The sequence below is a fragment of the Cyclopterus lumpus genome, chromosome 23 (assembly GCF_009769545.1).
Source record: "Cyclopterus lumpus isolate fCycLum1 chromosome 23, fCycLum1.pri, whole genome shotgun sequence".
NCBI lineage: Eukaryota > Metazoa > Chordata > Actinopteri > Perciformes > Cyclopteridae > Cyclopterus > Cyclopterus lumpus.
In genome coordinates this window covers 8,830,253-8,853,406 of record NC_046988.1, presented here as the reverse complement: position 1 = coordinate 8,853,406, position 23,154 = coordinate 8,830,253, and the positions used below count along the sequence as shown (strand labels likewise).

Genomic DNA, 23,154 nt, shown 5'->3' with positions numbered 1-23,154 from the left:
CCAGCAGGTAGCGACACCTGACACCTCAGGTGCGTCGCCTCTAGCCCCGCCCCCTCGGGGTGTCACAAGTCAGGTCGACCCACCTCATGATCAGAGGGTACAACCAAGCACCGATCATCCATCCAGAACCACAGCCCCCATCCGGGAAGCGAACCAAGTCGGACTCTCGACGGATTTTCGGGGGTTCGTCCACCATGGGAGAGCAGTTTTTTAAATCAGCGTTACCTGCGCGAGACTCGTTCGTGCTGGAGGACACCAGTCTGGCTCTGCCGACCGAGCCGAGTTCACGAACCTCGACGACAGTGAGCTCTGCCGACCGCAGCCTTCGTGTCCAGCAGCAGGTTCAGCTCACACTGGCCCGGAAAGCGAGGAAGTCTGTGTCGAGTGGTGAGCTTCCGTTTGAAGATGTCCTCTGTGATTAACGTGTAGAACTACACTTAAGTGGCTCTTAGGCACTTTTGCACACGCCACTCCTTTTTGACACATTTTGTAGGATCGTTTTTCCCCCAAATTGCCTGTATAATAATAATAATAATAATAATAATAATAACTTCTGATCCATTGTCACTGGTTGAATATGTTTTTGCGTCAAGTTCAGCTTCTACGATGCACCTCTTGGATTGCTTCATGTTATTGTTACATTTGAACTCGATCTGTCTGAAGAGGTGAAGCTGTCCTGTGTTTTTAGAGGAAAACAAAGATTTGAGTAGCAGAACAATAATGTTCTTCTTTCCTGTCCTGTTAATCATCTCACCAGTTTAAATCTGTTTTAACCTGTGATGTTATGTATGCTTTTGTTTTGTTTGTCATCTCTGCCATGTTTATAATAGTAATGCTTTTATTGTTTCTGTCTCTGCCATGTAAAGTGCCTTGATTAACTTTTAAACCGCTTTACAAATAACACTTATTATTATTATTATTATTATTATGTTATGACCCTTATCAAGGGTCCTCATCCCCATGTTGATACCAAACCCTTTGTGTCCTTCTTGATCCGGGGTATATGCTCTGTGTGTGGCCTATGATCGCCTACTATTATTTAGGCTTGACGGACACTTTGGAATGGATGGCTCATAGTCCATACTTGTCCAACAGGTTTCTGCAGTTTTATTCATACACATTCATACAAGGGAGATGGAAGTGACAGAGCTTGAAGTAAATATATCACCCACTGGCCTGTTTATGTACTTTATTTATTATGTATTGGTAGCCTAAATAAATATGTGGGTGAGTCAGCTATGAAATGTAGTCTGTCATCAACCAAAAGCTATTTTTAGCATTGATTTTGTTATATAAATGATCAATCTTGTCACTCCGTATTAATATGATTAAGATGATTCACCATGGTGGCCCACAAAAGGACAGACAGATCTTCAAATGTCTTATTTCATCAAATCAAGAGTAAAAGAAAAAAGAAAAGTATAAATTTAGGGTGAACTATCGTATTTTATGAAGAACAGTAGCAAATCCTCACATTTGAACAGCAGCAACAGGCAAGTTCTTTTCTGACTATTGACTATTCAGTTGATTGTTTCAGGTCTGCATAACAATAATACAGGTATGTGTTACATTTATTTGAAATGACTTATTGTGGTGCTCTCGGTATGTGGTACCCTGTAACACACTGGGAAGATAATGTCTGGAAATAATGGCTTTTGTTGGGTCATGCTTCACATTGTAAATACTAGGTATTTACGTGAATGATAAGCATAAATAATAGAAGATATTTAAAGTGTCTTGTTGTGTCTTGTTTCAGGTAGTATCCGTTTAGAGAAGAACACGGCAAAGAGCTTCGATGCTACCGATGGACTTTTACTAAACATGAAGGTACCTCACTCTCTTTGTACTCATGCAAGCACAAACACACACACACAAACAAACAATTTAGTGGCATTTATGATCTTCTTTATGTGGCACTAAAAGGTACAAACAATCTTATTTTCCTTTCCCCCTGATTAACTCTTATTTCCGTAAAAGAAAGTGCAGTAAATCCTATCGGCTACTTTGCATTAATTGTGTACCTGTCCAATATAAAAGAACATGGGCGTAGAGTGTTGTAATTTGAATGTAGTCAAATGTTCTGCTGCTGCTTTTATATTCAGAGCCTCCAGGACTTTTAAATGAATCACAGGTTTCTTACATGTAGTTTGAAATTATTGTTAATTTGTGACTTTTAAAAAGTGTCAGCTCAAGGTGTACAGAGCCCTGAAACTGACAAGATAAAATAAACATAGTTATTTATTTTGCCAACTGATTTGTGGTCAAATAAAAGAGTGTATTTTTCCCCTTAACCACTAATCAGTTAATAAAATACATTCTTATAATTTATAAACTGATGAGCAGTCAAGGAAGAAAGAAATAAAAGGCATTTTGCATTTGTGTCCAACTGATTGGAGGTTTAAAGGAAAATACAAAAGTAAAAAGCTTTATATTTCTTTCTTCTTTTTACAACAATGTTTTTGATGTATTCAGTCACACTTTTAACTTGTCGTAGAAGCATTTACTACATATGATCAATGTGGCCAAATCTTCTTACTGCGCATCCATGGCACATTATTTAAATGGGAAACTACATTACGATATTATTATTAAAATACACATTTTTGTGATACGACAGTCATAATAGACATTGATACATTGTAAAACTCAATATAACTAATTAACTTCATCATAATGACCTTCGACAGTAAACTAGAGTGCAACATTCTGCAAGTTGGACTGCTATGCCATTTATATGAGGAATTTAAATTGAAAGTACCAGCAGAATAAACACGTATCAAAGTGTGGATTGTGTTTTCTTATCACAGGTAAATGGATTGGGCCTCACCAACCGCTCTCTATCGAGCAACAATGTGCGGAGACCACCGAGGAGGGTGGAGGTGTCTCCACCACCGAGCCCAGAGGTCCAACGCATTCGCTTCCATCACAGTGCCTCCCGCTACGGGACGTACACCCATCCAGAACACAGTCAGTCACACAGGCTGGCCACTATGCTGGACTCCTCGCTTACTTCTAACTCATTTCGTCGCTATGCCTTCTCCGAGGCACCCCGTGGCACGCGGCCGCTCACGTCCACATCTGAGCACGGGACCCTCCTTCGGAGGTCACTTAGACAGACAGCAGCGCCACAGCCTGTGATTGCAACCGCAGCGTTTCGACAAAGTGCTGGTTATGACTCCCGCTGGAGTCATAACCAGACTATCGTCAAACAGGACCAACACACTGTGCATGGACGAGATGGGGAGAAGATGCTTGGTGCTATCCCGCACAAGGAGGGCTTGTCCTGGTTGACTCGGGTGAGGAGGGAGGGCCTGCGGAGACTGAATTCCTACCCGCCCTCGGTCACCAGCGTGGAGTTTGACGTAGGGAAGCAGATGGAAGTAGAAGTCCCCATTCAGCAGATGCATGCTCAGAATGTCATGACACTGTAAGCGTGTGTGTTTGTTTGGGTTAATTTAACAATTTGACATAGTCTTGTATTTTCTTGATGTGTGATGTCGGCCGTGGAGCTTATTTTGAGACATTTGTGGATGGAGCATTTTCTTTCATAGCTGTCTTCTCACACAGGCAGTCGGCGAACAAGCCTCCGGAGATGACGTTAGAGAGGGCAGTGAACCTGCTGACCCAGGATAATGAGGACACGCTGAGCTCTGCAGCCAGCCACATACAGAGTCAGTGTCTCAAGAGTGCTGATGCGAAGAAGATGGTATGTTTACTTCTATGCTTTGTATCATTTTACAGTTAAATATGTAAAAAATTAACATGTTGAACATTTGTCTTTTGCATTTTTTGAGCCCCTATTACTCTTTTTGCACAGTTTAAATGTACCAATTTCTCACCTAAAACAAGCATTATAACATAATATTGGTATAGGTAATGTGATGCCTGTGTCTTCAAAGTTTTCAGTTCAGTACCTCACCAAAAATCAAAATGTATCTTTGTTTGTAGAACATTGCTATTTCACGCATCAGCTGACTGCTCAAGCTCAAACTAGCACCACAAGTAAGACGAGATAACGAGACACGCTGTGGAGGGTTATGGACCACAGTGTCACAATTACTGCCCGGAGACAATGAATAAGCCTTTAATAAGGTGACGCTTAGTGCAGCACCTTGTTGCTGCAACTAAACCTCTCAGACACTGTTTATAGTGTCACATTTCAATAGAGCCAAGTTGCGTTGTGAAGAAATCCTTGTGTAGATTCTGCATCTGTCAATCAATAATACACTCTTGTTTGCAGGTGTACTACCTCCGTGGGATTGCAAAGCTCTTGCAGGTCCTGAGCATTGACAATGAGATGGTGCAGTGTGCCGCCGCCGGGGCTCTGCGCAATGTTGTTTACCAGAGCAGCGAAAACAAGATGGAGGTGAAGGAAAATGATGGCCTGGCCACCATTTCGAGTGTACTGAAGAGCAGCCGTAATTTGGAGACCAGACGAGAACTCACTGGTCAGTTTTTTTTTACTTGGCTTACGAGATATATATACATATATATATATATATATATATATATATATATATATATATATATATATATATCTGTGGACTGTCAGACCTGTAGGATCTTACTGTGGGACTACAGAGGGACAGTTTGACTAACACTTAAATAAATGTCTTTGCCTATTAAAAAGTATATTTCCATCTCACTCCTAGGTCTTTTGTGGAACCTCTCCTCTCATGACCTTTTGAAGGAGTGTCTCTCCAGAGAGGCCTTATTGGTCCTCACCCAGTCAGTTCTGGTACCCAGTTCTGGCATTTTTGAGGGCGAGAACCCAAAAGACGAGCTCCTCGCTGACGCTGATGCTTTCCACAATGCCACTGGCTGCCTGCGGTAGGCTCCTTTTGTTGTGTCTGAAAGTAGATACTCTGCTCGCTTTTGCAGTGTCGATTAGTAGATTCAAGGAAACAGACACCACCACTGGTATCAAATACACGGCTCATAACAAACTAAATACAGAATTTGAGGATTTATACACAAATATTCACATACTTCGCAAGACAAAAACATTATCATACTTTCTGAGCAGTGTGGACCAGAATTGCATGCAAATTGATGATATAAGTTTACAATCTATTATGCCAACTTGCTGATAATGACAATGTTAACGTGAACATTTTGAGCAGGCATAATGTTCAACGTCTTAGTTTAGGCCTGCTAGCATTTGCTAAATATCATAGCTAAAGCTGCTGGGATTGTCATTAGCTGTGCAGTTATTTAGTAGTTATACCAAACAGGACATATCAGGCTCACTGCTCCCCCGGCAACCATAGCCGGGTCAAATGAGAGAAAGACTGAATTATTCACGGAGCTTTCTCCTCTCTCTGCTCGACTGTACTGAAATCACTCAGTCCTCAGTCCTCAGTCCTCAGTCCTCAGTCCTCAGTCCTCAGTCCTCAGTCCTCAGTCCTCAGTCCTCAGTCCTCAGTCCTCAGTCCTCAGTCCTTGCTGGTTATCAAGTTCTCCTCAGCATGTTCTCAAACCTTTTGAGGTCCCTGTGGATGAGAAAAATAATCAGTTCCTCTTCAATTCATTTTTCATCACTGCACAAAGAACCTATTGTCAGAATGTTGATTGTTGGGAAGTTGGATGACATGAAATGTGTTGTGATTGCTAATGGCTTTGGAAAGTCATGCGATACAGTGCACCCATTGACTTTTTGCAATTATGTGGTTGACATCTTTTTTTGCTTTTTATTTGTTTCACTATAATGTTGCACTTTTCTAATATGGTTCAGTGGGAATGAAAACTGTGTATTTGATTGAAACACAGACACAAATGTCACATTACATTACTTGATTTGACTGTTTCTGTTTCCAGAAATCTGAGCTCTGCTGGTCCAGATGGCAGGAAAGCAATGAGGGAGTGTGAGAACTTTATTGACTCTTTGGTCTACTACATCCGCGGAGCCATAGCGGACTATAAAACCGATGACAAGGTGAGATGAAAATGATAATAATTCCGGAGAAACGTATTCATCTTCACAGACGGTTTCACATCAGACTCCTCAGCAGTCTGAACTGTCGTGCAACCTAACATATTGTAATTTGTGATGCACACTGGACTCATACTTATATTTATTCTGTAGTGCATGTCAAGTTATTCACATAAATCACGTTGCTTCTCACTGGATTAGAGAAAAGCAAATAAATAGTTTATGGAAACTTGGATCTACCTTGCAAAGCAAAACCCTGCTTGAACTATATCTAATACTCCCATTCAAGTTTCAGTATGTTGCATCTGTGTGATTAGACGGCTTGCCATTCTGTATTTAATTTGATGTTTATCTCTGTCTGCTCTGAAGTCCACAGAAAACTGTGTCTGCATCCTTCACAACCTGTCTTATCAGATCGAGGCAGAGCTTCCTAAGAAGTACACCTTAGATCTGCGAGAATCTCGACAAAACCTGTCTCCCAAGGAGAAGGCTGTTGGCTGCTTTGCTTATCGCAGTGCTAAGATCACAGAGGTAATCCCATCGGACAATAATCCACTTTTACAAAACACAAGATGTTTTTCTGCGGTATGATACTTGAGAGCAATAACCTGTGAAGACTGCTGCGTTGCTGCAGGTTTAATCACATAAAACATCCATTTAGAAGCCGATCATGTTAATCTTTCTCTACGATTATGAACGGGGAGAGAAACATCAACGCAAACACAACTTTTTACATGCTTGCTTTGTCGGGTGGATCTGTGCTAGCAGCAAAGAGGCCCATTTTTATAAACTTGATGTCGCAATGCTTCATTAAAGCGAATCCAATCCATATTTTAACATTAATAACATATCAGATGGTTGTGTGTAATATGAAAAGGAGTCTCCCGTAGTCGGAAACCCAGAGAGAATAATCACCAACTTGGTTTAGAACCTTTATCCTCCAAATACTTTACTGTCTAATCCAATTTCTTTTTAAGTGATACTTTAGTATTGCACATCAGAATTGCCACAGGAGCCAAGATATCCTTTCTCTTTGTCCCTGGAACAAACGCCAACAACACTGAATCCTACACTTCCCATAATGCCAATTTAAGTGAAATATGTCACATGATAGAGTATCTTTGGAAATGTAAACAAAGTGTTTGCTTACTGAAATCCAGACACACGCACTAGGCTACTATGATATTGCTCTTTTAGCTACTACCACGTATAAGGTAATGGTGAAGTGTGGCTTTATCTAATGGGCCTCGTTAGCTAGCTAGTACATACATATACACACCCACGTGCAAGAATAGTGCATCAAAAATCTCCTCCTCACAATTCTCTGCATGTCCATCAGACCCCGTAAACAAGCATCTGCATTGCAGCTACTCATTGACTGCGTTGGACAGAGTGAATTCTTTCTGATGTGAATTTTACAGCATGAAGATGCTGCAAAAGGGAATGGATGCTCAGCCTCTTCTGGTTAAGTAAACTTAAAATGCACTAGAAGGGATGGGGGAAAAAAAGAAAGAAACCAAGACAAAATCAATTATGTAAATCTGCTGCTTAATAGCTGTCTCTTGGTGATCCCAGTGACAAGAAATCAACTGCAGCTCATAAACTGTTTCTTCCCAGCAATTGGAGCGAAAGTGCCCCGTGCTAGAGGAGAAGGCTAACCCCCGAGGCATAGAGTGGCTGTGGAGCAGCATCACTATCCGCATGTACTTGTCACTGATGGCCCGGAGTGTGCGTCACTACACCCAGGAGGCCGCCATCGGAGCCCTGCAGAACATCACAGCTGGGAACGGAGTGGTAGGATGGGACGGATGTAAACTTTATATTTCTAGTGAATAGTTAGTATAGTCGAGTTTTATTCTGTAAAGAGAAAGACAACAAAGATGTATACACAGCCTTGTACCCTCTGTACTCTGCTATTGAGACATTTTACTGACCTCTCCTACCAATTAAATAAACAATACATTGTATTTTATTTACCTGGTCCGTGGATTACATTTCATTGTGACTAAGTAATTCAATTCAATTTAAGTGATATTTGTCAATAACTTGACAGATAATTTAAGTGATGGGAGAATCCAAAACGTGTGGATGTAGTGGGTTTTGAATTGTACTATTAAGTAACTAATTTTAAGGCATGATGAGTGTTTCTGTGACTATTAATACAAGGGTTAACGAGTTTAACTGAACAAATGGACGTGTGGATAAAAACTGATCCCGTTAGTTGCACCGTTTAACTCCTGTTTACAAAAGTTATTGACGTAAACAAACCTGATACAGCACCATAAATCAGTTGGTATTATGTATGAAGACCTTTTTAAATAGAATAAAATAGCCAATATTACATTATTTTTCTGTGGCCTGCCAGGTGACTGAAGCCATCGTCTTTACTATTGTTCAACGGGAAAATGGCCTCCAGCATGTGAGGAAGATGTTAGAGGATGGAGAGAGTAATGTGAAGAGGATGGCCATATCTCTCATAAGGAATCTCTCGCGCTACCAAGAACTGCACCCTGACATCGGTAACTGTTTCCATTACAAACTGAGATACTCTGAGGTTTAAATATTAACCTCAGAGTCTCAATCTGGACCTCAAGTCGCATCTTCTAAACTTGGCCACTTTCTTATTTGTTTCCTCCTCCTGAAGTGAAGCAGGTGTTGCCAGAGGTGGTTGGGATGCTACCCAACGACGACACCGCCACCGACCTGCCCACCGAGGTGACGGCATCTCTGTGTAACATCCTGATTAACCTGAGTCAGAGTGACGCGCAGCACGTCAAAGCCATCGTCAACCAGGGCGCCCTCGAACAGATCATCAACATCAGCAGCAAGGACAGCGGGTTTGTCTGCTCTCACCTTATCGCTCCTCATTAAGAGCTCCTGTTTGAAACTATTTCCTGTTTGATTATTATCACTGTATGAGGGAGTACCACCTCCTATTTCCAAAGAGTTTACAACATTTCTTTTAATTTAAACTTTTAATTTCCTAGTTATGGACCAACCAGAGCGGGTCAGGCTGCATGCATGTTGCTGCACACGCTGTGGAAACACAGTGATCTCCACGGGGCCTACAAGAAGGTGTGTTCCTACGATACCCACACAGCACATTACAGGACAACACATGCTTTATTAAAGAATAACTGCTTTGTATTTGTCACTGATCTGGCTTCTGCACACAGCGAGCACAGCTGGAAACTTCTTTTCAGACACCGCTCGCAACAGGTTGCCATCCTGTCTGCATGTGTTCCTGTAGCCTCTTTGATGTTCATCTTTTTGCTCCGCACTGTATATGAGTCCAGCATTAGAAGCTTTAATGAACATTTTCATTTTTTTTGCAAGTTTCACGGCACAGATGGTACCGGTAAAATTATTTGCTTTAGGTCTTTATGGAATTTCATTTATTCTTCATGTCCAAGTTGCTTCAGTTAGATGAATAGATGTCATTTGTGTAACCACACACAACATAAACGTTGATCCATTTAACATTGATCCATTTAATATTGCTACGCTACAGCGTAACAGTGCTCACAGTGAACAGTTTCTATTATTCATGAAGAAAGCTCATCAATAATCTGTTATTTAGGCCTGTTGTTGCCAGTTTCTTTTGTCATACTGCCACTGGGGGGCACCAATGTGAAACAAATGCAATACATATTGGATAAAAAATACAACAATAGTCCAATACAACATAGCTACAGTGTCCATAATCCACATGTTGTTTCTCAACAGTGTGGCTACAGGAAAGCTGACTTCGTAAATGCGAGGACAACAAAGGCGGTGAACTCCAGATGAGACTGAGTGGACGATCTATAGCTAACTCAAGCTGCACCTGTTTACAATAACGGCAACAATTATTGGTTGCATCACTCTTCCTCCTGTAATGGACCGCCTGTGTATTTTTTCAATGCTGCAGACAAAACATTGTGTACTCTGCCTACATTTCCTTTAAAAGGTCCCATGAAATGGCTTTCAATTTGTACAAGAGCTGCATGTTCAATTAAAGTAACAAACAGAACAATAAACCTGCTTACACAATAAGTTTTTTGTTGTTTTGTTTTGTTGAAATTCCTCATCAGATGCCTCGGATGCTTCTGGCCACTGTCTAAATGCCTCAGACAGATGAATATAGAAACCTTTCCTGAAAATGAAACTAAATTAATTTCTTTATGATTGTGTAGTTTTTTTATTGTAGTGGAAGCTCAATGGTTGAGAATACTGTTTTGGTTTATTTTTAGCATTTCAGGCGACGGTAATTTAGCAACAAGAACCACAATGAGAATGTTCAAATATTCACACTAAAGTAATTGTGAAGGATGAACATCAAACCAAGAGCCTTATTTCTATCAAACCAATGAACTGTTTAATTAATAAATGTATATAAAATGTGTAAATATAACCATGTCCTACTGTAACACACATCAATAACAAACTTGATTTGATTTCTCATATGAATAAACTGTTTTGAATGAAACCTATTATTCATTGTGTTCTGGTATACTTTTAGTAAAAAAGCTATGACAAAAATAAGTGTAGAAGAATTGTTTAATTATGTGTAGTAAATTCTTTTCTCCTAATAAATCACTCAACTTTATAATGGGTGCAGAAAAATTGTCACTCAGTGGGAAAGTATTATTTGATGACAAATGACTGTTGCAAAGTATTAATATAATGGAAATATCCTTATATGCTAAAGGGTCAGAGAAAGAAATGTCTGTCCATTATATTAATAGACTTTGCAGAACAGTCATTTATCATCAAATAACACTTTCCCACTGAGTGACAATTTTTCTGCATGGAAAAATTAAATTAAAGAATAGTGTGGGAGACGAGGAATGTCCAAGAGGCTAAGACCTCCGATGTTTGGTTGGTCCATTCACCCGTCAGGCGTCTCTGTGACTTTGAGGCCCTGGAGCAGCGTTAACCTTGCAGGGACCTGGCAGTCGCTACACTGCAGTATAGATGAAGGGGGAGATCAACAAGGCTTTTAAGACCAGGGGACACAGAATGAAGCAATGATATAGTGGACTACGTTCAGACATTTTGTGTGACAGGAATTGACCATAAAATACAGGTGAGCTCCCGGGAACCGATCGGACTCTCATCCTCAGAGCCTTGGCCCAGACTCTTTTTATTTAAAAAAGACCAATTCCCCCAGTGACCCATTGTATTTAATGAAACCGATCCCAACTGGGAAATCTACAAAGCCCTCACTTGATTCCAGGCGGTGGTTGAATTTTGTAAATAAAATGAACGAAACAACCAATTACAGCTTTGTATCAGCGATTCTCCTCGTATCTCCCCGTACTCTCCAGCCTGCATCTGCAAGCACATAGAACTTAGTGTACTATTGGCCACTCATTTCCTCTCCCTTGTTTTCTGGCCCTGTTGAGCTCAAACATGTAAAATATATAGTGTGTCTTATGATCCAAGACTTATGTGTGCATCTATTACAACACAGGCAACGCAAAGTAATACACAAAAGGAATAACTGAATGGATCCACCTCTCCAATGTGATTATGCTCCCATTAAAGATGGAGAACCCTTTTTGCAGATTAATACAGTAAGGGAGATACACATTTGTTGTTAATCTATCCTGCAGAGGGCAGTGGTGTATCAGTCACCTCAAAGAGGAGCAGAGAAAAGATCAGTTTTGATCTGGAGAATTGTCCCCAAGTGGTGCTTTGTTCCCATATTTCTTTCTCATATCCATAAACTCTTGATCCCACATGTTTCAAAGTGGTTTAGCCCAAAGATTAGGACCCTAAGCCTTTCTATTTGAGGAACTAAACTCTGCTCTCTCCTCTTTTTCACTCATACTCTCTAATTCACCCAGTTTGTGGTTCTATTTTGGTGATAAAGTCCTCGATTTTCGAGCTTTGGTTTTGGCGCCAGGAGAGAAGAAAAGCTGTGAAGAAGCCATATCCTTTTAACAATAGCCCACTTGTCGCTCTACGGCTTATGTTGCTCTGAGGATTGGTCAAATTTTGTATTTCACAAGGAGAGCCTCGTTCTCTTTTAATAGGATTAATTAGATGAGCAGACCTAAAGACAAAGGTCGATGAAAATCAACACATACATGGTCATTTTCCCTCAAAAGCGCCAGAGATAAGTTACTTTCCTTGTCAGTATCAGCCAGTGCGTGAGGGATTAACCACCCTTAAGCCCGGAAATATTACATGTCCAAAACAGCAAAATAGCCAACAGCAACAGGTGTCAAGACATGCGAGTGGGTTTGTTTTGCTCCTGGAGAAGAGTGGAGTGAAGAGGACCATACCACATATGACTGATGTTTAGAGTCCAGAGACAAAGAAGGGCTTCTTTCACAGGACCAGCAGCAGTGGAAAACAGGCTAAAGAGGCCAGGTCTCTTCTCTTTACACTGACGCAATTGTCAGCAGACTCAAATTGCTTTCCACTGACATAATCACTCAAGAACATTTGGGATCTAAGATGAAGTGGGTTTTTTTTGGAACTTGGCACAGCATATTTTTGGTTTCCTGGGACTGCGTACGTGCTTTTACCTCTCTGATCCGAGGGGAATGTCTGGAATGAAGTCCCACCCTGTAATGTCACAAAGTCAGACACAGCACTATGGTTTTAAGTACAGAGCTCATTGCAACTTTAGGAGTATCGCAGACATAGTTGTCAATTATTTATTTTATATATTCTTTTTTTAAATTTGTTTTGGGGTATTTGGAATAAAATTAACAAAGAAACAAACAAAACCCAATTAAGCACAGCAATAAATACAAAAGAAAAAATCTAAGCACATATAACAATATTTAGTGCTTACTGCTTACTGTTTGAAGTAGCTACCATTGCAGTTTTAAAAAACAGACTTCCAGAGGATTTTAAACTTGATTGATTTCATGTTTAAAATCCTCTATATTACTACTACTACCACTACTAACCAGCTCAGCTGTTTAAAAGCCTCAGTCTGCTGGAGCACATGGTCACTTGTGCTGTGTGTTTTGTTTGCACCTTTTTTTGGCAGCTTTGGAGTCAACCCAAACCAAGCGCCTCTTTCTTTTTTGGCTCAACACCGTCTCTTTAGAAAACCCATGGCCCCCTAAAGCCCAGTTATTTTCTTTATTTTTCTTTTTTTGTTCATGTTTGAGTTAATCTCTGTCCTGCGGAGCAGCATAAGGACTTGCTCAAAGCACAGCTAATTAGGAACACCTAAGTTGGTTGAGGATAACGGGCATCCTCCTGATATTCAGTCATTAACTGGCAGAAACAAAGCAATCACTGAAACGGTGAGCCAGGGCAGTCGGATTGTATGAAAGTGGGACAAAGGTTTCACTAGTTAGTGAAACCCTCCTTCGGCAAAGCACTATTTCCCAAGGCTGTGAACTAAACTGAAACTAGACATTAAGATGTAAGATGGGAGCAGAAAAATTCCCCAAATAAAGCAATATAAATTGAAAAGCTGTGACATTAGATTAATCTGTGTCGTTCCCTTTAAATAATTGGGTGCATTTTTCTCTGACATAATCAACGAAAGGGACTCTCGACCAAAGTCACAAATACCACAAAATATATAAACATTACAAAATAAATCTGAGGGGTTGCAAGATCATAGAGAGAAGCAAAGCTGAAAAGCAGTTATTCTACCCAAATGTCCAAAAGGCTTGGAACCACTGGTGTACAACATGTATTGACTTTAAAAATGAAAGGGAACTTGCATGCGATCAGAGCCTCTCCTCACAACCCATCCCCAATACTTTCTTGTCCCCTATGAATAGTAGTCTAAGCCTGATACTTCTGACAATGTCAAGTCACCAGACAACAGGCTTTAATGTTGGAGCATTAGTGGACATAAGATGCCAGGAATGGACATTCAGTGGCACATACTGGACTGGTACATGCTTAAATGAACACAAAGCTGCATCAATCCATTACTGTTGTCAATAGAGACATATGTTTCCCTTGGGAAGAAAATAAGTTGTTCAGTGTCCTTGAGTCTTTTGGTAGACCAACATTTAATTTGATGTACAAGGTTCCTCTCCCCTTTAGTTTCAGATGTCTCATCATGTGTCTTGATTAAATGTAAAATACTATAGAAGTAAAGCATGTCAGCCTGAGACATAAAATGGAGAGAAAATCACTTCACTAGTTAAACAGGAGGGAGCCAAGGACTGCACGGACTTCAGAGGTATTCCAGCAAGGAAACCTGATAGATGTAGTCAGCCAGGTAGAAAAAGATTATATGCAGTTCAATTCTCAGATCAAGCGGCCTGCAGTGGTGACAAACATAGCAGACGCGTCAAAAATGAAAAGCTTTTGGAATACAGGTAGTAGGAGTGCTTGCTTGACTCCTGATTGATTGGGGTCAAGGAGGTTGTGTTGTGTTGTGTCGTGTCTGGTGCAGAGAAAGTATTTGAAGAGTTTCAAAAGAGTGATTATAGTCTGTAGGTCACAGACGGGTCAAGCGTAGGTTTCTTGAGTTGATGGCAATCAGCCACATGGACATAAGAAGAGGCAGAAGGTCAATGTCAGGGGTGTGAAACGGGGACAACAGGGTGTCTGTCAACAGAGAATGTGGCTCGTTCTGCTGTGAGGTGGGTGGGGGGCGGGACGTACAATTTGTGTCCCTGTACACGAAACCAATGGACTGCATTTTGTGATGGTTTCACGTATCTCTGTGAGACTGTGATATAGGCTTACGTCTTTTACTCCTCATTCAAAATGGCCCAGACGTTAGCAAGCTAACGTACATTTCTTTCAATTTAGCGACGCAAAAACTTGCCAGAGTGTAATACAACTAAAGTTTATGTTGCGGTGCGACCAGTTTTAATAAATCTCCACTTTAAGCATCTAGCATTATAACTAGGTTTGTACTTATGAAGAGCAGGTGCACAAACACAAACACAGCTGTTTTCACTTGTCCTGGCTGATTAGACCTCTGCTCAGCTTCATGCTTGGTGGAGTTGTGCACCGAAGGCTCGTCTAATGAGGCAAAGTGACGACACCTGCAAAGGGACCTTAACGACTTCAGTTTCTTTCCGACTGAAATGTGGTGTTTTGGGATTGAAATGCTGCATCTACATAACGCTGTATCTACATAACGCGATATCTTTCTGTGACGAAGAACAAACCTTTCCGTTGCTTTTAAATCATGGCCGTGACACTAAGCAGGAGTCTGTCAATAGTGCCTATTAAGTTTAAAGATGGGGCCTTAAATCCTGAAAGCATCTGTCAAACGTCGTCACCGATGCCTGCAAGAAGACATCAATCCAATATGGATTTGATTATCACAACAGTTGGACCATATGTTGAGAATTGAATTGAGTTTGGTTCTAAACTGATGCTAAGGCCGATGACAGTGGAGCAATTGAGTGTTGTTATAATTCAAGCTGGCTCAAAGTAGAACCATATTGTGGGTTTTATCAAATGTAAGGCTAACGACATTTGCAGAGAAAATGGGTTTGCCAGAGACGGCTTAATTGACCGTCAAAGAACAGATTGAACACTAAACGCAGCAACTGTTGTGTGCAAGTGTTGTGCAAAAAAGATTAAAATGTTTCAGTTTGAACAAGTCCTGCGTCATTTCTGCACTGAAATTTATGATACACTAAAAAGCTGAAGGTCATCTGTGGTTTGCTTGGCGTCTGTCATAATTAATGCTGTGAGACATGAAGACTGGAATTTAAATAAGGGCACCGATACGCATACATGTCACACATTTTAAGTAAATAATTCTCCAAGAAGAAACACATCTTTCAATTAAAACATAATGCTGCTCTGATAACATTATACTTTAATTATACATATATATTTTTTCTAAATCCCTCTTAAACTATTGAAGAACTGAACTATGTGCCCAGGATGGAACACTAACATTAATGTTTTTTTTTTTTTTTACTTTGAGATGGGAAAGATGTAATTATAGTTTCGTCTCAAAGTCAAATGTCTAATCTTGTGTCCAAAACACTGTGTACACATATCTGTATTGGAAAGAAACAGTCCCCTGTGTTTTGTTTGTTCCCTTGATGGATGTTTGTGCTTCACTGTGCAGAATGACGTATGTGTGCAGAGTTTGACACGAGACGTCTGTTTGCACACGCACCTGCCGAAGAGGGAAAGTTTCTTTCTATGCACCTCACAACTAGTTTGGAGCCAATCACGGTTCAGTATGCAACTTCCACAAGTTTGGTGTGGAAACTTACACTGAGAATGAGCTTTTCAGTGATGTAGAATACATCAGCTGTGTTGAGAAAAATATTAAAATGCACATTATTATGGATTTGTCAACAAGGGGAGAAAAAGTGGAGTTGGGCTAGATGTAGTGAAAGACTTCACTTTTCTTTTGTAGAAAAACGTATCAGATAAATTCAATGCAGTATTTGTATCTTTACTTAATATTAATTTTGAACCGCACAAATCCCAAACAAATAAAAACAAATACCCCAATCCACATGTATGGATAACATGTGACCCTGAAAACGCTGCTTTCCTCCTACCAAGTACAAACTGCCTGTTCACCTCTCTGCCTCGTTGCCTCTCGCATCAAACCCGCTTCAGCATTCTGGTGTGAACGCAAACTGCACCAGAGCTCGGGGTCCATCTGCGTCGCGTTGCAGCTTTAACCGGGTCCATCATGCCTTGCGGTGTCCCAGTTCAGTTCCGATGCGATTTACAACGAGCTCTTGTGGTCTTCGATCACTGATGGGGCAGAGCAGCAGGCTAACGGGCACGGCGGCAGATGTTGAGAGCCCCGCGTCGGATGTCCAATAACCGGCTGGACGCATGTTTACATCCACACGCGCGACACAGGCGGGGACGCGCGCACACTGCGAACTCCAATGCAGGCGCGGAATAAACCGGATCTCCCGCATGTAACCCGCAGAACAAGCAGCTGAAAGTACCGGATTCTGATCACAGAGAGACACGCCGAGGCTCCAGCCCGACAGGAGAGTTGCCACGCTCTGGTACTCAGTGATCCATGGCTGATTACAGGTATTTTGTTGGGGAGTTACACCGGCTTGAATGTCGTTAATGTATCGAGCTCGAATGCGTCAGTCAGGGGGCAACGTTTTTAAATCTGCTGCCAATAAGACAAGGTGGTAGGCTATTAAATGACCTGAGTTATATCATTTCCTAGTGAATGTCCAGTTTGTTATTTATTTTTGAAGACATGAAAACAGAGAACAATCACTGGTCAACTGTAGTTGCGTAACTTTATTTCGCAATTGGGTCAGATGTATTCATGTATTTCTCCTTCTCTTCCCTTTTTCGAAATACTAATTTAGCAGAGCATTTTATAAGGTTTATACTTACCATAAGAACACATCTTTAAATGGGAGTGATTCTGGTGTTGCACATGGCAACATACCTGATGCATGAGCCAGCAGAAAATGAGTGAGTGGTCAGTGTGTGAGTGGATCTGCTGAGCCCTGCAATGATGAATCTCTTAATGGAGTTGGGCAATAAACGCTCACTCAGCAGTGGCTTTAATCACAGCTCCTTCATCTGAGTCAGCTCCAGTAAGAGAGAAGTCCTTGAAGCACACCTGGGATATGGAATCAAAATTCATTGATGGTGTGTTTGTGGCAGGAATGCTCTGCAAAATAAACAACTTGAAAGAACAGTGTATTCACTTATGCGCAGGACGAATATAACATATTATATAGCATTGTTATGTTACTTCACCTACTATGGCAACAAAATGAGGATTATCCTGCCTCTGCCCAATAGTCCATGTCTGGGATTTGGGTTGTGTCTATGGATGTTTAAAGACCATTTCTTGTCAAATAAAATGCTAACTAATACCAGCCATTATTTTCTTAATTTATCTGTTGGTCTATAATATGTTAAAACAAATACAGAATTCATTTTTTAAAACACACGGTGCCGTTGTCAAATTGTGTGTGCTGCCCTAATAAAAATGTCTTAACTCTCATATATTCAGCATAAAGCAGGACATCAAATGTCCAACTTTATAAAAACGATTGATCCCTCAATGGTTACCTATTTAAACTCTCTGCTCTACATGTGCTCCTAAAGTACAAAACTGAAATTGAACAGACTTTGCGGTGTAAATCCAGTCCAGACTCCCCCTCCCACCACTTCCATGTCAGCTAAGCTCTAAGTCTTACAGGGTTAAAGGCTTATTGTCTCCACCAAGCTGATTAGTTTTAACTTTTGAGACTGCAAAGTGGCAGTTTGGTCACCCAACTTCAATATGGTTATTGATCCGAGCACTTGTGGAAATAAAATAAATATAACGCTGAGTTATATTTTGACGTCTTCAGCAGTTTAACAACTTATTTTGACACATGACACTGGAAAGTGCGTCTCATGTCCACTGCCATTTATATAAGACGTTTTCAGATTAAGATGTCCCCCATATGGCAGGTGTTGCATCCATGTAAAACTCCACTGCCTGTTTGTTCACAGGGAAATCTCCCGTTGTATCTGGCAGGATAGATGGTTGATGGTTCCTGAATGGAAAGCTGTTCTGTCCGATTACTCCCTGAATCTTTTCACTCCGCTTATTCCAGCTTTATGTTCAACCTGCTGCTACCTCACACTACCCAGCTAACAAAATTGATGTGGAAGTAGCACACAGCTGCAGCTAGCAGAGCAAACATGGAGAGATTGAAGCAGAGGTCGTACATTTAAAAGAAAAAGGGAGGTTGCGAGGTGTCTGTTTTGATCCAATTGCACATTTTAATCATTTGAATATCTTTGTCAGATTTCAGGGTGGACTAACAGTGTATGTAGTGGGAACAGAGAGGAGAATCGGGAAAGATTAGATAGTGTTGTATGACATGGGGCTGTGTGCCAACTCAAAATCACAAAGTCAGGATTATATTATTGCGAGGGCCACTGAGCCCCCGCCATGCTCCATCAAGAAAAGTGACATTTTGTCCGAGGACACGGGTCAAATCATAATTTAATTACCTTTTTATGTTTGAAATACCTGCTGCCATGTGCAGACCTTGTGGCGTGACTGAATAGATGGCAATGTGGCTCCTCTACTTTGTTACACATGGAAATATCTGAACGACTGGATGGATCGCCATGACAGACTTTGTTTTATGTGAAGTTTGAACTTGACTTTGTACTAAGTTCTTTTTAGCAAATGTTAGCATGCCAACACGCTAACTACAAAGGTGAACATTGTGCCCGATGCTGTTTGCATTTAGCTCAAAGCAACGCTGGGCCTCAGGGTCTCAGAGCTGCTAGCATGGCTGTCGACTTGTGTTCACATATTTGCTTTGGCTAAAACATCCAAGGCTTTATATTCACAGCACTGAACATACTTTCATTGTATCTTTTACAATTTCTTTTATAGTTTGGGGGAAAACAACTAAGGTTGACTTGTCGTAAATAAGTTGAGTGTTTATTCACTTAAATCACTAGTAGGCTACAGCCAGAGATGAATTTCCCCTTTTTGGAGGTTAACTAAACTGTATGACAGCTCCAGTTGAAAATCCCTTAATTTCCAACAACAGACACAACTCGTGAGCGTGAAATGTTCCAGCAGCAACACCCCACTTACGCCTGAGCTTGGGAAACCCCGCTGCAGCAGTATAGACCCTCCACATTTTCTTGCAGCCCAAATTCAGAGGAAACAAAGAGGAAGTGACAGGAGAGTAGGGGTTGCTTCTTAATTGTTAGTGATTGTTTGGTCTACTTTCCCAGACCGTGCCCTCCACTCAATCCAGTCATCTGTGTAAGGCCTCGGACAAAGCCGGAGCCGTGTTACCATGGTGAGGGATTGTTTGCATCCAGTCATGCCGCTAGCCATGTGGGCTCACACACACACACACACACACTGCAGCATGCTCTTTTGTCTGTGCACCACTTGTTCCCGTGGACCCCCTCCTGCTGCCTCAACCTCCTTGTTGCTTTAAAAATTGGCCCCTGATTGCATCATAGTTGTTGTTGAACTGCTCAGTGCTGCTGCTGATTTGAAACGTGACGTCTTCTTGATACAAACGTCACTAAAGTCACATTTAAAATGTAGTAAAATATAGTTTGACTTCGGAGTGTGCTATGATTTATGTAGATGGAAACGGTGCAATGTTAAGCATACTATTAGCAGCTACCTTGAAAGTGGAAGAAGTATGTAAGAAAACATTTACTTAAATTACAATTGTATATTAATACATTAATTATATTGTTAGCATGTCAGAAATTGCACACTTCAAGTACATTGTTTATGCAGGAGTTCACATGGCAGTATAGTTAAACTAACCACAATTCATTTATTTCCACAAAGCTTTCCCTTAATACAATTAGATTGTACAGTGAAACTCAGTAATCAGCATTTTATTGTGTTCCGTTTGTTGTTGGCAGACTGCTGGTGCGATGAGCCAGAGTCGGGGGTTCAAACTCAATCAATGAGTTTGTTAAAGTGTAATTACGTGATGGAGTGAGGGAGCACTGGCCTGAAGCAAAGCAGGAAATTAACTCTTTGGTTGGTATTTTTAATTTCAACCCATACTTGTAGCTGGTGTGACATTAAAAGCTTTTCTTTTACATCTTTCAATCTTACCATCTGTGTACCTTTTTCTCTTTTAATGCTCATCTCGGATATTAAAGGAGCTTTAAATGGTATTTTTGTGCTGATCCGTTTGAAGAATATCCCTCCATGTTTGAGGGATTGACATGTAAGAAGTACTGACTTGTCGAGGCTGTCCTGCCTTCTTGTGGCATCCTGAGAATGAAACTTTAAGGGAGGCTGACTGAAGTCACCACTAAGTTTAGCTCAACAGCTAAGCAGAGAAGACATCGTCTTCATGTTTGAAACCACATGGCAGCAGCCAAAGTTGTCCAAAACCACAAATGTCAACCCCCAATAATACATGCAGCCTGACACTGAACAGAGGAAATAAAGATAAGTCCACCTCAATCTACCAGTTGCAACTTTTGTTTGTTAGAACTTACTGTCCTGGATTCTCTATAAATGGATGACTGTGAATGATTCAGTCTGCAGTTGGAAGTGAAGCATTGAGTCTGTTTATTAAACTGTGACTAATGGAAAAGAACATTTCAACAGCACCTTTCCTCACAGGTTCGGAGGTTACTCACTGTGGAGATGTGTCCCTCAGTCTGACACTAAATATGGAACGTATACATTTACAAGGACCTGAACTGAAATAGAACCACACATGTTGCAGCATACTAATTTGTGCGCACTCGCCGTGTAGCATGAATGATTTATTTATTCACACTCTGGCAACAGGGGGGGGGCTTCAAAGTGACTGTAATTTAGATCAAAGACATAACCGGCGAAAAAAGTTTGCAAATGGGGTGATGAAAATTCAGAACAATATAGCAGCAAGGGCTGTAGTGACAGAGGTGGCTGAGGCGCAGGCGAGCATTTTAGGGATTCAAGTGTTGGCAGTTATTAGCACGGTAAAGAAAATCGAAGCTGGTTTCCACAAGGAAACAGACTGCAGGCTTGAGAATTCAATTAGTTAGACATTGACAAACTCTGACGTCTGACCGTCACAGCTTCTATATCCCGTCTACTTCTGCTCTTAGCTACTAGATTTACCTTGGAACCCTGTGAAGTAACACAAATGCTGTTTCATCATCAAAGATCAAAGTATAAAAACCTATAGGTTGACATGAGAACATCTGCTTCTGCACAGCTGCCTGCTCCGAGTCACTGTGCGCTGTGTCACACCTACTAGCACATGTTGTGATATCAGAGGGCCAGTGGGAGCATGAGTCTAGGAATTCAGGAAATGGTACAAAATAACAACACAGTGTCAGTGTGATAAGTTTGAATGTTTTCTAGTTCTGATGGTCATGTTTGATATGTGTAGTGTCTGCACTAGTGTAGCTAAGAGGTGTCTCCAAGGATCTGTTACCTTGATGGAAAAGACACTCCAAGCTTTCCTTATGTGGCAACCTGACCTGCTAGACTCGTGTGTCTCTTTAACGTTTAAAAAAATAATAATAACATGATAATGTCTAAATCATCCACCTTTTTTATTTTATGAGCATTTGCATATTAAACTCTCATAGTTGACTCAATTGGACTTGGACTAATTTTCTTTCTGTTTTGATTTATTATTGTATCACAGAGGTGTGAATGACTTCAGTACGACTTAGCACACAGATGAGCACATACCGTGTGTGTGTGTGTGTGTGTGTGTGTGTGTGTGTGTGTGTGTGCGTGTGTCCAAGTGTGTGTGAAAGAGAGAGCGGTAGGGAGCAGATTTACAAGCTTGTGTCAACACTGGCTCTTCTTCTGGTGAGATTTCAATATCAACCATTATTGGATAAACATTGCATCACAACATTTCAACTGCAGCTGTGACAGTTTAAAGGCATCACCACATCATCTGTTATAGGATATTGTGTGTTATGAAACCATGTCATGGAGCTTTTGTTATGGCAACAAGTTTGTTTTGAAATACTCTTCATGTCCAACTTTCCCAATGCAGAGTGCACTCAGATCAGAAATGGTTTCACTTGATGGGCCTCTTGCCGAGTACATAATCTTTCAATAAACGTGAAGTGTTTCCTGCTCTGACATTCTGCCAGAACCACCAACAGAATGAATATTGTTTCAATATACCTTTCATCCCAATTGTTTCTTGTAGTAAGCCTTAGGCCTTCTTTGCATTGTTTATTCATCTGTCCCCTTACTGTTTCACCTTCATTCCCCTTTTATTCTTTAATTTCCCCCCTTTCTTCACCCATTGAGCTGAGCTCTATTCACAGGTTTAGTCTCATTTACTGGCAACTGGGTTCAGATGTGTCTTGCAGTAGCTGTCTGCAGTTACAAATCATCCCGTTCCCCACCAGAGGCGGGCCTTGCCCTTACCAGATGCCTCTAGTGCAGAGTGAGCCATGTAATGCAGTCTCAGTAGGAAAAGGCCTCGAGGGGGACCGGTAGTTTAATTGCAGGAGGGATTGGGGTCCCATTCCAGCTGTGATGAAGATGGAAGGCGCCTAAATTGTTCAGGGAGGCCTCAAGCGATATGAAAGTCAAGGATCAGAGCTGAACTGATGGCCCATTGAGGAAAAAAAGAGGACTGCTGCCCAGTAGGGTTGCAATAGTTTGAGCGTTAGGCCCCAGCTCCTTCACTGCTCTGTTGCACTGGCCCCGTTGTCGTGGCCTTGCCAGGTTTGTAATGACTGCCTCGCTACTGAGGTGCTTGTGTCAGCACTTTGAAATGGCTCTCATTCTGCGTGCATGCAACTGCTCTGAGCTTTGCTGCACCGACACCAGCAGATGAAAAATATATTGAAGGAGG

The 23,154-nt window shown here is 41.1% G+C and overlaps 1 protein-coding gene across 3 annotated transcripts; it reads left to right on the top strand.

Annotated features, from left to right (window-relative positions):
- Window positions 1-98: 98 nt before the first annotated feature.
- Window positions 99-10,297, top strand: pkp2 (plakophilin 2). Of its 3 annotated transcripts, XM_034525770.1 has the most exons (13): window positions 99-387; window positions 1,757-1,827; window positions 2,808-3,427; window positions 3,568-3,706; window positions 4,241-4,448; window positions 4,653-4,830; window positions 5,818-5,935; window positions 6,302-6,463; window positions 7,550-7,726; window positions 8,298-8,451; window positions 8,577-8,769; window positions 8,920-9,007; window positions 9,659-10,297. In XM_034525770.1, the coding sequence occupies exons 1-13, from the start codon at window positions 195-197 to the stop codon at window positions 9,719-9,721; spliced, it is 2,364 nt and encodes a 787-aa protein (XP_034381661.1). In that variant the 5' UTR covers window positions 99-194; the 3' UTR covers window positions 9,722-10,297. The 3 variants fall into 3 exon arrangements, with proteins under 3 accessions (XP_034381661.1, XP_034381663.1, XP_034381662.1); XM_034525772.1 differs by lacking the exons at window positions 8,920-9,007; window positions 9,659-10,297 and having other exon boundaries at window positions 111-387; window positions 8,585-8,748; XM_034525771.1 differs by lacking the exons at window positions 8,920-9,007; window positions 9,659-10,297 and having other exon boundaries at window positions 111-387; window positions 8,582-8,748.
- The last annotated feature ends 12,857 nt before the right edge of the window (window positions 10,298-23,154 follow it).

Coding starts and splice junctions, on each gene's coding strand:
- pkp2 (XM_034525770.1), top strand. CDS start 195: ATGGGAGAGCAGTTTTTTAAATCAGCGTTACCTGCGCGAGACTCGTTC. Junction 388..1,756: donor GAGGAAGTCTGTGTCGAGTG/GTGAGCTTCCGT, acceptor GTCTTGTTTCAG/GTAGTATCCGTTTAGAGAAG. Junction 4,449..4,652: donor GACCAGACGAGAACTCACTG/GTCAGTTTTTTT, acceptor TCTCACTCCTAG/GTCTTTTGTGGAACCTCTCC.